The sequence below is a fragment of the Schistocerca nitens genome, chromosome 8, assembly GCF_023898315.1.
Source record: "Schistocerca nitens isolate TAMUIC-IGC-003100 chromosome 8, iqSchNite1.1, whole genome shotgun sequence".
Lineage (NCBI taxonomy): Eukaryota > Metazoa > Arthropoda > Insecta > Orthoptera > Acrididae > Schistocerca > Schistocerca nitens.
This window is the reverse complement of record NC_064621.1, coordinates 82,392,041-82,405,668: the sequence shown is the minus strand read 5'-3', so window position 1 is coordinate 82,405,668 and position 13,628 is coordinate 82,392,041. Positions and strand designations below refer to the sequence as shown.

The window sequence follows — 13,628 nt, the reverse complement described above, 5'->3', positions numbered from 1 at the left end:
TCAAGTAGGTAAAAAGACGAGGGCTAATAGAAATCCTTGGGTAACAGAAGAAATATTGAATTTAATTGATGAAAGGAGAAAATATAAAAATGCAGTAAATGAAGCAGGCAAAAGGGAATACAAACGTCTCAAAAATGAGATCGACAGGAAGTGCAAAATGGCTAAGCAGGGACGGCTAGAGGAGAAATGTAAGGATGTAGAGGCTTGTCTCACTAGGGGTAAGATAGATACTGCCTACAGGAAAATTAAAGAGACCTTTGGAGAGAAGAGAACCACTTGTATGAATATCAAGAGCTCAGATGGCAACCCAGTTCTAAGCAAAGAAGGGAAGGCAGAAAGGTGGAAGGAGTATATAGAGGGTTTATACAAGGGTGATGTACTTGAGGACAATATTATGGAAATGGAAGAGGATGTATATGAAGATGAAATGGGAGATAAGATACTGCGTGAAGAGTTTGACAGAACACTGAAAGACCTGAGTCGAAACAAGGCCCCGGGAGTAGACAACATTCCATTAGAACTACTGATGGCCTTGGGAGAGCCAGTCATGACAAAACTCTACCATCTGGTGAGCACGATGTATGAGACAGGCGAAATACCCTCAGACTTCAAGAAGAATATAATAATTACAATACCAAAGAAAGCAGGTGTTGACAGATGTGAAAATTACCGAACTATCAGTTTAATAAGTCACAGCTGCAAAATACTAACGCGAATTCTTTACCGACGAATGAAAAAACTGGTAGAAGCGGACCTCGGGGAAGATCAGTTTGGATTCCGTAGAAATGTTGGAACAAGTGAGGCAATACTAACCTTACGACTTATCTTAGAAGAAAGATTAAGAAAAGGCAAACCTACGTTTCTAGCATTTGTAGACTTAGAGAAAGCTTTTGACAACGTTAACTGGAATACTCTCTTTCCAATTCTGAAGGTGGCAGGGGTAAAATACAGGGAGCGATAGGCTATTTACAATTTGTACAGAAACCAGATGGCAGTTATAAGAGTCGAGGGGCATGAAAGGGAAGCAGTGGTTGGGAAAGGAGTGAGACAGGGTTGTAGCGTTTTCCCCTATGTTATTCAATCTGTATATTGAGCAAGCAGTAAAGGAAACAAAAGAAAAATTCGGAGTAGGTATTAAAATTCATGGAGAAGAAGTAAAAAATTTGAGGTTCGCCGATGACATTGTAATTCTGTCAGAGACAGCAAAGGAGTTGGAAGAGCAGTTGAACGGAATGGACAGTGTCTTGAAAGGAGGATATAAGATGAACATCAACAAAAGCAAAACGAGGATAATGGAATGTAGTCGAATTAAATCGGGTGATGCTGAGGGGATTAGATTAGGAAATGAGACACTTAAAGTAGTAAAGGAGTTTTGCTATTTAGGGAGTAAAATAACTGATGATGGTCGAAGTAGAGAGGATATAAAATGTAGACTGGCAATGGCAAGGAAATCGTTTCTGAAGAAGAGAAATTTGTTAACATCGAGTATAGATTTAAGTGTCAGGAAGTCGTTTCTGAAAGTATTTGTATGGAGTGTAGCCATGTATGGAAGTGAAACATGGACGATAACCAGTTTGGACAAGAAGAGAATAGAAGCTTTCGAAATGTGGTGCTACAGAAGAATGCTGAAGATAAGGTGGGTAGATCACGTAACTAATGAGGAGGTATTGAATAGGATTGGGGAGAAGAGAAGTTTGTAGCACAACTTGACTAGAAGAAGGGATCGGTTGGTAGGACATGTTTTGAGGCATCAAGGGATCACAAATTTAGCATTGGAGGGCAGCGTGGAGGGTAAAAATCGTAGAGGGAGACCAAGAGATCAATACAGTAAGCAGATTCAGAAGGATGTAGGTTGCAGTAATTGGGATATGAAGAAGCTTGCACAGGATAGAGTAGCATGGAGAGCTGCATCAAACCAGTCTCAGGACTGAAGACCACAACAACAACAACAGTGGTATACGACATGAGTCGTTGTTAAAAACTGTAATTGTACCGGTAGTAGATGGGAAGATGACAGTCTAGATGTGAGTACGTGAGCCATATGTTTCATAATGTTCGGTGCAGCAGTGCTGCTGAAATGGACTGCATGGTAGGAGCGATGGCGGGAACGGAGAAGATCGAACTAACCTTAAGGATGATGGATGACCAAGACGGCAAGGCAGAAGGCATGGTACCCAATAAAATACCACAAAAACACATCACGAAAACAGGAAAAAAGTGCAAACAACAGTACATCACGGTAACGGTCAACAAGTCAGATTACTGAAGAAACAAGCCGCAACTGACGGTAACAGAAAATTAGTTTTTTTCTGAGGTGTCGTTCTGACTTTATCATCCACTCGCAAAATGTATTCCACACAATAAAGACAGTCTGTGATATGGTACAGGAGTTTTCCTAGGGAGCTGACAGTTTTGTGCAGGTTGCAATGGTCTTCACAAGTCCAGGGTTATTTTATAGGTTTTACATTCGTTTGCTGGTATGGTGGTCTTGGTATTTGACTACTGGTATTTAAACATGCTTAGTCTCTTTCACAGAAGTGACTACGTAATCTCGACACAGATCATGAGAAAGGATCTTCTGACGTAGATCGCATCGAGAAGTTGCTATGTATCTGACCTATGCACTGTGGAGGTGTCTGTGGAAGTTTTCGTGCAGAAATTGCATCCTTATGGTGAATGTCTGGAATATGCTGTTTATTGATTGTTTTTCCCACTGAAGACGTGCAGCCTTACACGCCAGGGTGAGAAATGGCTTTCTGCTGTGAACAGGAATCCTAATTTCCTTTTCACGCTGTACGTTTCACAGTCGTCTCTCGTAAACGTGTTGAGCTCCATCTTCATTCACTGACAGCATAACTTTTGTCGGGTTTGAGAGCGATTGTCATTGCCAGTGCGTGACACTCGCCTTTGGTTCCTATTGGCCGGGATCTTTCTACTCTTTCTACAACCACTGGTCTTAGATCATATCACAAGGCAGCCGTTGGTACACAATTCCTTGTAGACCATGGTAGTCCCAATTGATCCACCCAACAAATAGGCCAATTCATTGATGGTGTGGCCAAGGGCACTCGAAAACACGATAGCCCCTTTCTCACATTGTGTCACGCTCCACGTCGACCCAGTTTGCTGCACTTCACAATGACATACATAACATGTAGACAGTCTCGTTACCTCGCGGTATCAGTTCTGCAGTATCGACAGCAGGCTGTTCCAGATGTGACCCATGGGGCACGCTAGCCCGCGAGTGCCTGTCACGTAGCCTAGGGAAGTAGCAGGTGGTATAGGCTATCGGCTAGCAAGTCCTATTATACACGGCATAAGCATACGTACGTCATATGACCAGGCCTAACCCGGGGCTACTGCGGTACATCGAATAACTAACGAAGACAAACTGAATCAAACTGGTTAAAAATAAAGTCCTGGTACTACTTGACTAAAGGAAGGTATCAGTTTCTAGGACAGTCCCTGAAGCATCAAGGAGTAAGCTATTTCGTAATGGAAGGGAACAGAGATAAAAATTGTAGGAGGCAAAGCGTTGAGTACAGTGAGCCCGCTGAACTCTCTGCAGGTTGCAACAGATATGCTGAGATGAAGAGGCTTGTATAGAATAAACTAGTGTGGAGTGCTGCATCAAACCATTATTAGGAGTTAACGCAACAACCAAAAGCAGCAACAGCAACATCTGTCGTTGAAACGACTGATTCATTTAGTTGATATGATGTCTGCTGTGGTAAGTACACCAATTAATAGTAATGGGTTGTACAACGTTCAATCAATAAATATTGGCCCGTTTTTGTTCAACTATTAAGACACAGGTTGTTTCAAAGTTCTATTATAGGCTCCTAGGAGTTTTGGCATTTGGTAAGAAAATAATGTTGATGACCGGAGCACTTTCAAATCTCTCGTTTCGCGCTGCGCACACAAAGTGAGAGGGCGGCGCTGTCGTCAGTCCATGCTAAAATTATGACATCACATACCATTTTCGTCGAACTACAATAACGGCTGCGTGAAGCTGGTATGTTAGCAACTACGAGGACTGACTGTGGCACTCCACGGACGGGCCTCATTGTCTACTATGGACACTCTTCGACACTTAGAAGAGAAGCCAACGACGACTGTTCGATCCATTGTCCATGCCTTGGGTTCTTGTAAGCACGCCGGTCAGGCCTCATTGGTTCAAATGGTTCTGAGCACTATGGGACTTACCTTCTGAGGTCATCAGTCCCCTAGAACTTAGAACTACTTAAACCTAACCAACCTAAGGACATCACACACATCCATGCCCGAGGCAGGATTCGAACCTGCGACAGTAGCAGTCGCGCGGTTCCGGACTACAGCGCCTAGAACCGCATGTCCACCGCGGCCGGCCAGGCCTCATTGTCTCCACTGTGTGCGCACCGTGAAGCAGGAGACTGTAGACTGGGAGGTGATCTCAACTTTCAACTTACTTTATATGGAAACGGTACATTTCCACTTGCTAGTCGCCTCTGAAAAGTATCCGGACACCCTCAAAAACACACGTTTTTCATATTAGGTGGATTGTGCTGCCACATACTGCCAGGGACTCCATATCAGCAACCTCGGTAGTCGTTAGACGTCGTGAGAGAGTGGAATGGCCGGCCGCGGTGGTCTCGCGGTTCTAGGCGCGCAGTCCGGAACCGTGCGACTGCTACGGTCGCAGGTTCGAATCCTGCCTCGGGCATGGATGTGTGTGATGTCCTTAGGTTAGTTAGGTTTAAGTATTTCTAAGTTCTAGGGGACTGATGACCACGGCAGTTGAGTCCCATAGTGCTCAGAGCCAGAGTAGAATGGGACATTCCGCAGAACTCACGGACTTCGAACGTGGTCAGGTGATTGTGTGTCACTCGTGTCATACGTCTGTACGCGAGATTTCCACACTCCTAAACATACCTAGGTGCACTGTGTCTGAAGTGATAGTGAAGCGGAAACGTGAAGGGGCACGTACAGCACAAAAGCATACTGGCCAACATCGTCTGTTGACTGACAGAGACTGCCTACAGTTGAAGAGGGTCTAAAGTGTAACAGGCAGACATCTATGCAGGCCATCACACAGGAAATCCAAACTGCATCAGGATCCACTGCAAGTACTATGACAGTTAGGCGGGAGTTGAGAAATATTGGATGGTCGAGCGGCAGCTCATAAGCCACACATCACGCCGGTAAATGCCAAACGACGCCTCGCTTGGTGTAAGGAGCTTAAACATTGGAAGATTGAACAGTGGAAAAACGTTACGTGGAGTGACGAATCACGGTACACAATGTGATGATCCGATGGCAGAATGTGGGTAAGGCGAATGTTCGGTGAACGTCATCTGCCAGCGTGTGTAGTGCCAACAGTAAAATTCGGAGGCGCTGGTGTTATGGTGTGGTCGTGTTTTTCATGGAGGGGCTTCCACCCCTTGTTGTTTTACGTGGCACTATCACAGCACAGGCCTGCATTGATGTTTTAAGCAGCTTCTTACTTCCCACTGTTGAAGAGCAATTCGGGAATGGCGATTGCATTTTTGAATACGATCGATCACCGGTTCATAATGGACCACCTGTGGCATAGCAGTTACACAACTGTAACGTCCCTGTAATGGACTGGCCTGCACAGAGTTATGACCTGAATCCTATAGAACACCTTTGGGATGTTTTGGAACGTCGGTTTCGTGCCAAGCCTGACCTACCGACATCGATACCTCTCCTCGGTGCAGCACTCCGTGAAGAATGGGTTGCCATTTCCCAAGAAGTCTTCCAGCACCTGAATGAACGTACGCTTGCGAGAATGGAATCTGCCATTAAGACTAAGGGTGGGCCAACATCATATTGAATTCCAGCATTACCAATGGAGAGCGCCCGAACTTGTAAGTCATTTCAGGCCTGTGTGGAGATACGTTTGATCCCATAGTGTACGTACCAAAAGGGGAAGTTTGGGTAAAGATTATTGGCCGTTTTCGTAAGTTAAAAAATCTTGAAAACTTTAGAGGCTTTTCTCTTTTCGATCTTGCCACAGCTACACGACAGCCACAATAATATAAAGAATCACTCAAATGTATGGATCATCTGAAGATGTGTCACTAGACGCAGTGTCGAATAATTCCGACAGATGTCAGAGCCACGTAAAACATCAAAGTACTACCCAAACAGATATTATTGCTCTTGGCTTTTCGTGGCCGCTATCGGAATCGCGCTGTGACATTTGAGTAAACCATAACCATATCAATTTTTTCGACTGTCGTATACCCTGCCCAACTCTTTAAGGCTTCACGAGCAAGTTGTCTAGTCGTTATAACACCAGAACACATTGTAATCAGCGCACAGGTAAACACTCGAGCCCACCGAAGCATTCTCACTCCCAGATGCTTTAATATCGTGGTCGGCTACTACAGTATACACAAGAGTCTAAGTACAAGAACGTGCTGTAATTGAATTCTTGGTTCTGCAAAATGAAACTGTCGTGAACTCCTATAAAATTTTGTGTATAGTATATGGTAATGACGCAGTTGGAGGATATGTGAAGAGAGTTAGAACGCTGGGAAGTTCAGAAACGGAGTTCAATGATCTGCTATGTTTGGATCGTCCTGTCACATCCACTGTTCCTGATACGATGAATCGCTCACTTACCATTATTAGAGCAGACCGGATCAACAAAACTCGACATTTCGATCTACGGCGAGCATTGGAAGTGCATGTGCAAGAGACTCTTGAAAATTCGAAACTGTGTTCACGATGGATTCCACGAATGTCCTCAATAGACTACAAGCTTCTATAAAAAGCAATTTCATATGAACTACTGAAGCGGTAGTGGACAATGGAGATGCGTTTCTGCCATGCATTGTTATTGGCTACTAAACGTGGGTACAGAGATTTGAATTACTAACAAAAAGGTAATCACTGTAGTGGCACCACACGCATTCACCAAATTAGTGGAAATTCAAGGCAACTCCTTCTGCTGGCAAAGTCGCGATGACACTCGTCTACGTTACTCAAGATATATTCGTGCATGTGTTGAAAAATAGATCAACCCATCCAGAGGCAATGTGAAGACTCTCAACAAATTCAAGAATAATTTCCGACGTGTTCGATCTGACAAGAATCCAAAAAGATTCCTGCTCCAATACAGCGATGCATCCCCAGGCAAAAATCTTGGAACCCATAAACACTAAATTGGACTGAACATCGTTACATTGCCTGATCCACCCTACAGTGCAGATATGACACCCTTACACTTCCTTCTGTTTGTGCCATTTCAGATTATTTACGTGGGACGCACTTTGACATCATGAGAGCTTGATTCATGCCATGAAAACATGGCCTCGGGTCACAGAACACGAGCTTCTAGGAACAGGTAAAAGTTGTCCATATACAATACTGGCAATATGCCACAGAAATACTCGTAGTGGATACTATGAAGAAAAAGAATGCCCGTAGAAGAAATGTTAATTGGTATTGCCACCAATTTCTAGCTCGTAATCCTTTTATTATTATTCTTTATGTGAGTGAAAGAAGTTAATGTATGGTAATTTTAATTACTGGCGTCTTCAGAAGCATTAACATGAAAAAACGATTTCCCTCTGTTTCATTTTCCCATATGGGAAGTGCTGGGACACACAGGGTTATTTGTAAGTGCCTCCAGATTTCGAGAAGACGACAGCGCAGAAGCTATAGGGGCCCACATCAGTGGACAGAGCATCTCTTCAACTTCATAACTCACGCTGCAGGTGCTCAATGTGGGCACCCTTTGTGACACAGCATACGGTAACGCGGGCGCGGAGTTCAATGACACGAATTGTGCGGGATGGCGTAACAACATCCTGCATTATAAATCTGTTCATTGCGTTGCCTATGTTCATTGCGTTGCCTATCGGCAGGCTCGAACTAATTCGACGCAGCAATATAGAACAGATGGTTATCAACTAAACTTGAAAACAGCACAGCCTACATGTGTAATCTGGAGTTGTAAGAGTTCTATACAGCATTACCAGGTTTCCCTTTACCAGTTGGCCGCTGATTCATAGCAACAGCAGGTAGCTAAATTCCAAAGGTTGACACTGTTTCGTGGGACACATACGTCCGGACGAAGGTCAAAAAGTTAAGAAACAAAATATTTGGGGCATTTCACTAAGATCTAACAATTCATGTGGTGGCGATATGCATATATACAGATCGTAGTAGTATCGCGTACACAAGGTATAAAAGGGCAGTGCATTGGCGGAGATGTTATTTGTACCCAGATGACTCATGTGAAAACGTTTCCGACGTGACTGTGGCCGCACGACTGAAATGAATAGATTTCGCACGCGGAATGGTAGTTAGAGCTAGACGTATGGGACATTCAATTTTGGAAATTGTTAGCGGATTCAACATTCAGAGATGCACAGTGTCAAAGGAGTGCCGAGCCAAATTTCAGGCATTACCTCTCGCCAACGACAACGCAGTGGCCAGCAGCCTTCACTTAACGAATGAGAGCAGCGACATTTGCGTAGAGTTGTCAATGCTAACATACAACCAATGCGTGAAATGATTGTAGACACCAATGTGGGACGCACGACGAACATATCCGTTAGGACAATGTGGTGAAATCTGGCTTAATGGGCTATGGAGACAGTCCACCAACGTGAGTGGCTTTTCTAACAACAGGTCATCTTCAGGGCCTCTCCTGAGCTCTTGACCGTATCGGTTGGATCCTAGACTACTGGAAGACCGTGGCCTGGTCAGATGAGTCCCGATTTCAGTTGGTAAGAACTGATGTGTGTTTCGAGTGTGGTGAAAACCCATGGACCCGACTTATCAACGAGGCACTGTGCAAGCTGGTGATGGCTCCATAATGGTTTGGGCTGTGTTTACATGGCACTGACAGGGTCCTCGTTATGTTCGGCTACTTGGAGACCATTTCCAACCATTTATGGGCTTAATGTTCCCAAATAACTAAGGAACGTTTATGGATGACACTACGCAATGTCACTGCGCCACAACTGTCCACGAGGGTTTGATGAGCTGTCTGGACAAATCGAGCGAATGATCTGGGCACCCAGATCTCCATACATGGATCTCATCGTGCATTTATGGGACATAATGGAGAGGTCAGTTTATGCACAAATTCCTGCACTGGCAACCCTTTCGCAGTTATGTACGGCTATAGGGGCAGCATGGCTCAATATTTCTGCTGAGGACTTAAGATATCTTCCTGAGTCCATGTCGCGTTGAGCTGCTGAACTAAGCCGGACAGAAGGATGTCTGACACCATATGGGAAGGCACCGCATGATTCTTGTCACCTCTGTGTAGAACAGATGGTTAACAACGAAAAAGCACAACATACAGGTGGAATATGCAATACTGAGAATTCTGTAAACCGTTAGCATTTTATACCAGTGGGACTCTCATACACAGACATTGAGCCGTGGACGGCTCGTGTTCATCCCATTATTTGTTTGTCACCTTCTATTACGGTATTGCCGCCTCGTTTCCTTATTCCATTTACTGACGTCACTAACTTCCTGCCTTACTTGCCCGTGAGTGGCAGCAGCAGCGCGTATCGATAAGCACACTGTCATACCATCTCTGGAGCGACCGATAGTATTTCCGGGTCGTCGTGTGTCGGGTAATAAGTGAGTGGGAGACGCACCAGCAGTGCAGTCGCGACGGAGCAGCAGTCGCAGACGGACCAGCAGTCCAGTCGGTTGGTTGGCGTGGATCAGCAACCAAGCCCTCGTCGCGCGCAGGCCGGCTGGAGCTGCTGTCGCCGTGCACGCGCGGTTAGATTGTGAGTGCTGCTTGCGAGTGCTACGAAGTTCGTCGCCCACCGATCTTCGACGTGAAAGTTGAGTCCTCACTTAACTTACTATCGAGCCTCAACTGTTTACATTTCTTCGTTGGATCCTGGTTGTCACTTTTGGGACATCCCGCAAGCAACAACGTGTGTGTATTTAAGTCGGCTAAGATTCCAGTCGTTTGGGTTACCTTCACAATAAGAAGTCGTTGGACAGGCTGCCTGTGTCACCTAAACGGGCGTTAGTGTTACAATCCCAGGCCGACCCTTGGAAACTTCTGAGCGCCGTTCCTTGTGTGTTATGTAGTAATTTCCCTGTTTGGATTTGAGTTATTTGGTTTATGTGTGGCTTTCAGCCGAGTATCAATATCTCTTAAATTAATGTACTTGTCTAACCCTTAAGGCATGAGATAATTATTCTTTATTTTATATGAAATGTTTTAGGATTCGACCTTCTGCCCTTTAAAATTGAAACTCTTCTTCCAGGGCTTAAGCCGTTAAATTATTTGTTGGTGAGCAGCCTTCAGCCAAGTTTTAATGCCTCTTAAATTAATCTTCTTCGCTTGCCCTTAAGGTATAGGATTGTTATGGTTTTGAATGGGGCCTTCAGCTCAATTTGCATGAAATGTTTTAAGATAAAATCTTCTGCTTTTTGATTGAAACTCCTCTTATTGCTTAATATGCGACCTACAGCCTAGTTCCATTAAAATTAAATTGCTAAGGCCTTCAGTCGATTAGAATGAAGATTTAGGAAATATTCTTGGGTGAAACCTCCAGAAGAACCTTGTATTTCAATTTTGCTTAAGCCTTGTGTCTTGGATTTTGAATGTGGCCTTCAGCCGATCTAACGTTAATCAAAGGATGTCGATTTGAGTGTTTTGCATCCTTGTTGTAATATTGTGTGTTGATAAATAAAGTTTGTATGTTGAGTGCAACTGACAGGAACTCATTTTGGCCTCTTTCCAGTGTCACACAATTTTTTATTTTTAAAGGGGATCACTTAACACTATTTCCATGGGTTCACCCCTCAAATTTCTCCCTCATATCACAAAATTGTCGTCTGATGTAGTACGAACTGAAAAAATAAATTCCTTTTGAAGCACAGTTTCGAATATAATTTATATTCAGAACCTCACACCTGTGTCACAGAACAAATCCTACATCGAGAATACTTTACACAAGTAAAGGGGAGAAATGTTTCCGATAATTATTACAGTATTTAAAGAACATCAAAATATGAACAGGCTCAAATGAACAAACAGTACATGATACTATGTTAATCAGTTCAACTGTAAAAAGCTAAGGAGCATATTATTAGTAAAATCAGAAATATGCAAAAGTGAAATGCCAAAATGAGCACTTCTGAATTGGGAGTAAATGAAAACAATCAGAATGGCTGGAAGAGAGCACAATAACATGAGCCATAATAGAATAAGAGCTAAGCAACTAAGCAAATAAGAGAATAGGCAAAAAATGAGATGCCAACAAAATGAGAGCTGGCCGAACTCCGTCGGCACTTATATACGGTTGCGCTCGTGGCGGCACCTCGCGGCCCGTACGCAACACGCGCGCCTGCGGGCGCAATGCACTCTTAGCGCTCGCAGCGGCGTCTAGCGGCCCGTACGCAAGTTGTGCGATTGCTGTCACAGGTCAACCCTTAATCTATGATGTTCCAAGACGTAACAGGCAGCGAAATCCCACTGGTTCTCTGACAACCTGTTGTGAGGCCATACATTCCGATGGTAGTGAAACGGTTAAGACACAAAAATTATGGGGCATTATTTATTGAACGGACTTCACATAAGACGACTGTGGTACGTGTGGTGGCCCAGTGCAGACAGTGCCGCAGTACTTACCCCGGCCTGTAGGCGGCGCAGACGGCCCTCCGCGCGTCCCAGCCGCAGTACGGGTCCTGCACGCACTGCGCGCACGTGTGCAGCCGCGCGCAGCCGGGCAGCGCCACCTGCCGCACGCGGCCGTCCGACGACACGTACAGCGACTCGTGCTGCAACCACACACAACGAACACCAGCAGACTGCAGTGGCGCTCAGCTACACTAGTGTCCTACAACCAACGTACACTGGTGTGCAGCCGCGCAGCCTCACATCGCACACGCGCCCATGCCATGACACGAACAGTGACTCGTGCTGCGACCACACACGACAACCACTTGCACCTCAGCACACTGCACTCACGCTCATCTTGTCACTCAGCTACTCTACTGTCCAACAGCCAATGCACATACGTGTAAAGCTGCACACAGCCGGGTAGCGCCAACTACATCTACATCTACATGGTTACTCTGGCAGAGGGTTCATCGAACCATTTTCATACCACTTCTCTACCATTCCACTCTCAAATAAATCTTTCCGTTCGAGCTCTGATTTCTCTTATTTTATTATGATGATCATTTCTCCCTGCGTAGGTGGGTGTCAAGAAAATATTTTCGTATTCGGAAGACAATGTTGGTGATTGATGTTTAGTAAATAGATCTCGCCGAAAAGAAAACCGCCTTTGTTTCAGTGACTACCACCCCAACTCGCGTATCATATCAGTGACGCTCTCACCACTATTGCGCGATAACACGAAACGAGCTGCCCTTCTTTGTACTTGTTCGATGTCCTCCGTTAATCCTATCTGGTAAGGACCCCACACTGCACAGCAATATTCCAGCAGAGGACGAACTAGTGCAATGTAGGCTGTCTCCTTAGTGGGTTTCTCCCATTTTCTAAGTGTTCTGCCAACAAAGAGCTGTCTTTGTTTCACCTTCCCCACAAGAGTTTCTATGTGGTATTTCGAATTTAAGTTGCTCGTAATTGTAATTCCTAGGTACTTAGACGAATTGATAGCCCTTATATTTGTGTGGTTAATCGTATACCCAAAACTTATCGGATTTCTGTTAGTACCCATGTGGATGACCTCGCACTTTGTTTAGTGTCACTTTTCGCACCATGCAGAAATTCTTTCTAGATCATTTTCTAATTGGGACTGATTGCCTGATTATTTTACTAGACGGTAAATTACAGCGTTATCTGCAAACAATATATGGGGGCTGCTCACATTATCACCTAGATCATTTATGTAAACCAGGAACAGCAGAGGGCCTATGACACTACCCTGCGGAACGCCAGGTATCACTTCCGCTGTACTCGATGATTTACCGTCTATCACTACGAACTGTGAACTCTCTGAGACGAAATCACGAATCCAATCACACAACTGAGACGATACTCCATATGCACGCAATTTGATTAATAGTGGCGAGTGTGAGGAACGGTATCAAAAGCCTTCTGGAAATCTAGGAATATGGAATCGACCGGAGATCCCTTGTCGACAGCACCCATTACTTCATGGAAATAAAGAGCTAGCTGTGCCACAAAAGAACTATATTTTCTGAATCCGTGTTGGTCATGTATCAATAAGTCATTTTCTTCAAAGTGATTTATAATGTTCGAATACAGTATATGCTCCAAAATCCTACTGCAAATCGAGGTCAGCCTTCTGGAAATCTAGGAATATGGAATCGACCGGAGATCCCTTGTCGACAGCACCCATTACTTCATGGAAATAAAGAGCTAGCTGTGCCGCAAAAGAACTATATTTTCTGAATCCGTGTTGGTCATGTATCAATAAGTCATTTTCTTCAAAGTGATTTATAATGTTCGAATACAGTATATGCTCCAAAATCCTACTGCAAATCGAGGTCAGTGATATGAGTCTGTAATTCAATGAGTTATTTCCTTTCTTGAATATTGGTGTGACCTGTGCTACTTTCCAGTCTTTAGGAACAGACCTTTCGTCAAGTGAGCGGTTGTATATGGTTGCTAAGAAATGCGCTATTGTGTCTGCATACTC

General features: G+C 44.4%; 1 protein-coding gene across 1 annotated transcript in view; it reads right to left on the bottom strand.

Moving 5' to 3' along the window:
- Positions 1–11,625: 11,625 nt before the first annotated feature.
- Positions 11,626–13,628, bottom strand: part of LOC126199397 (semaphorin-2A-like) — a 1,365,238-nt gene continuing 1,363,235 nt past the window's right edge. Inside the window, exon 11 of the mRNA XM_049936316.1 lies at positions 11,626–11,778. Coding sequence (XP_049792273.1) covers positions 11,626–11,778 — 153 coding nt within the window. The remainder of the gene's footprint in view (positions 11,779–13,628) is intronic.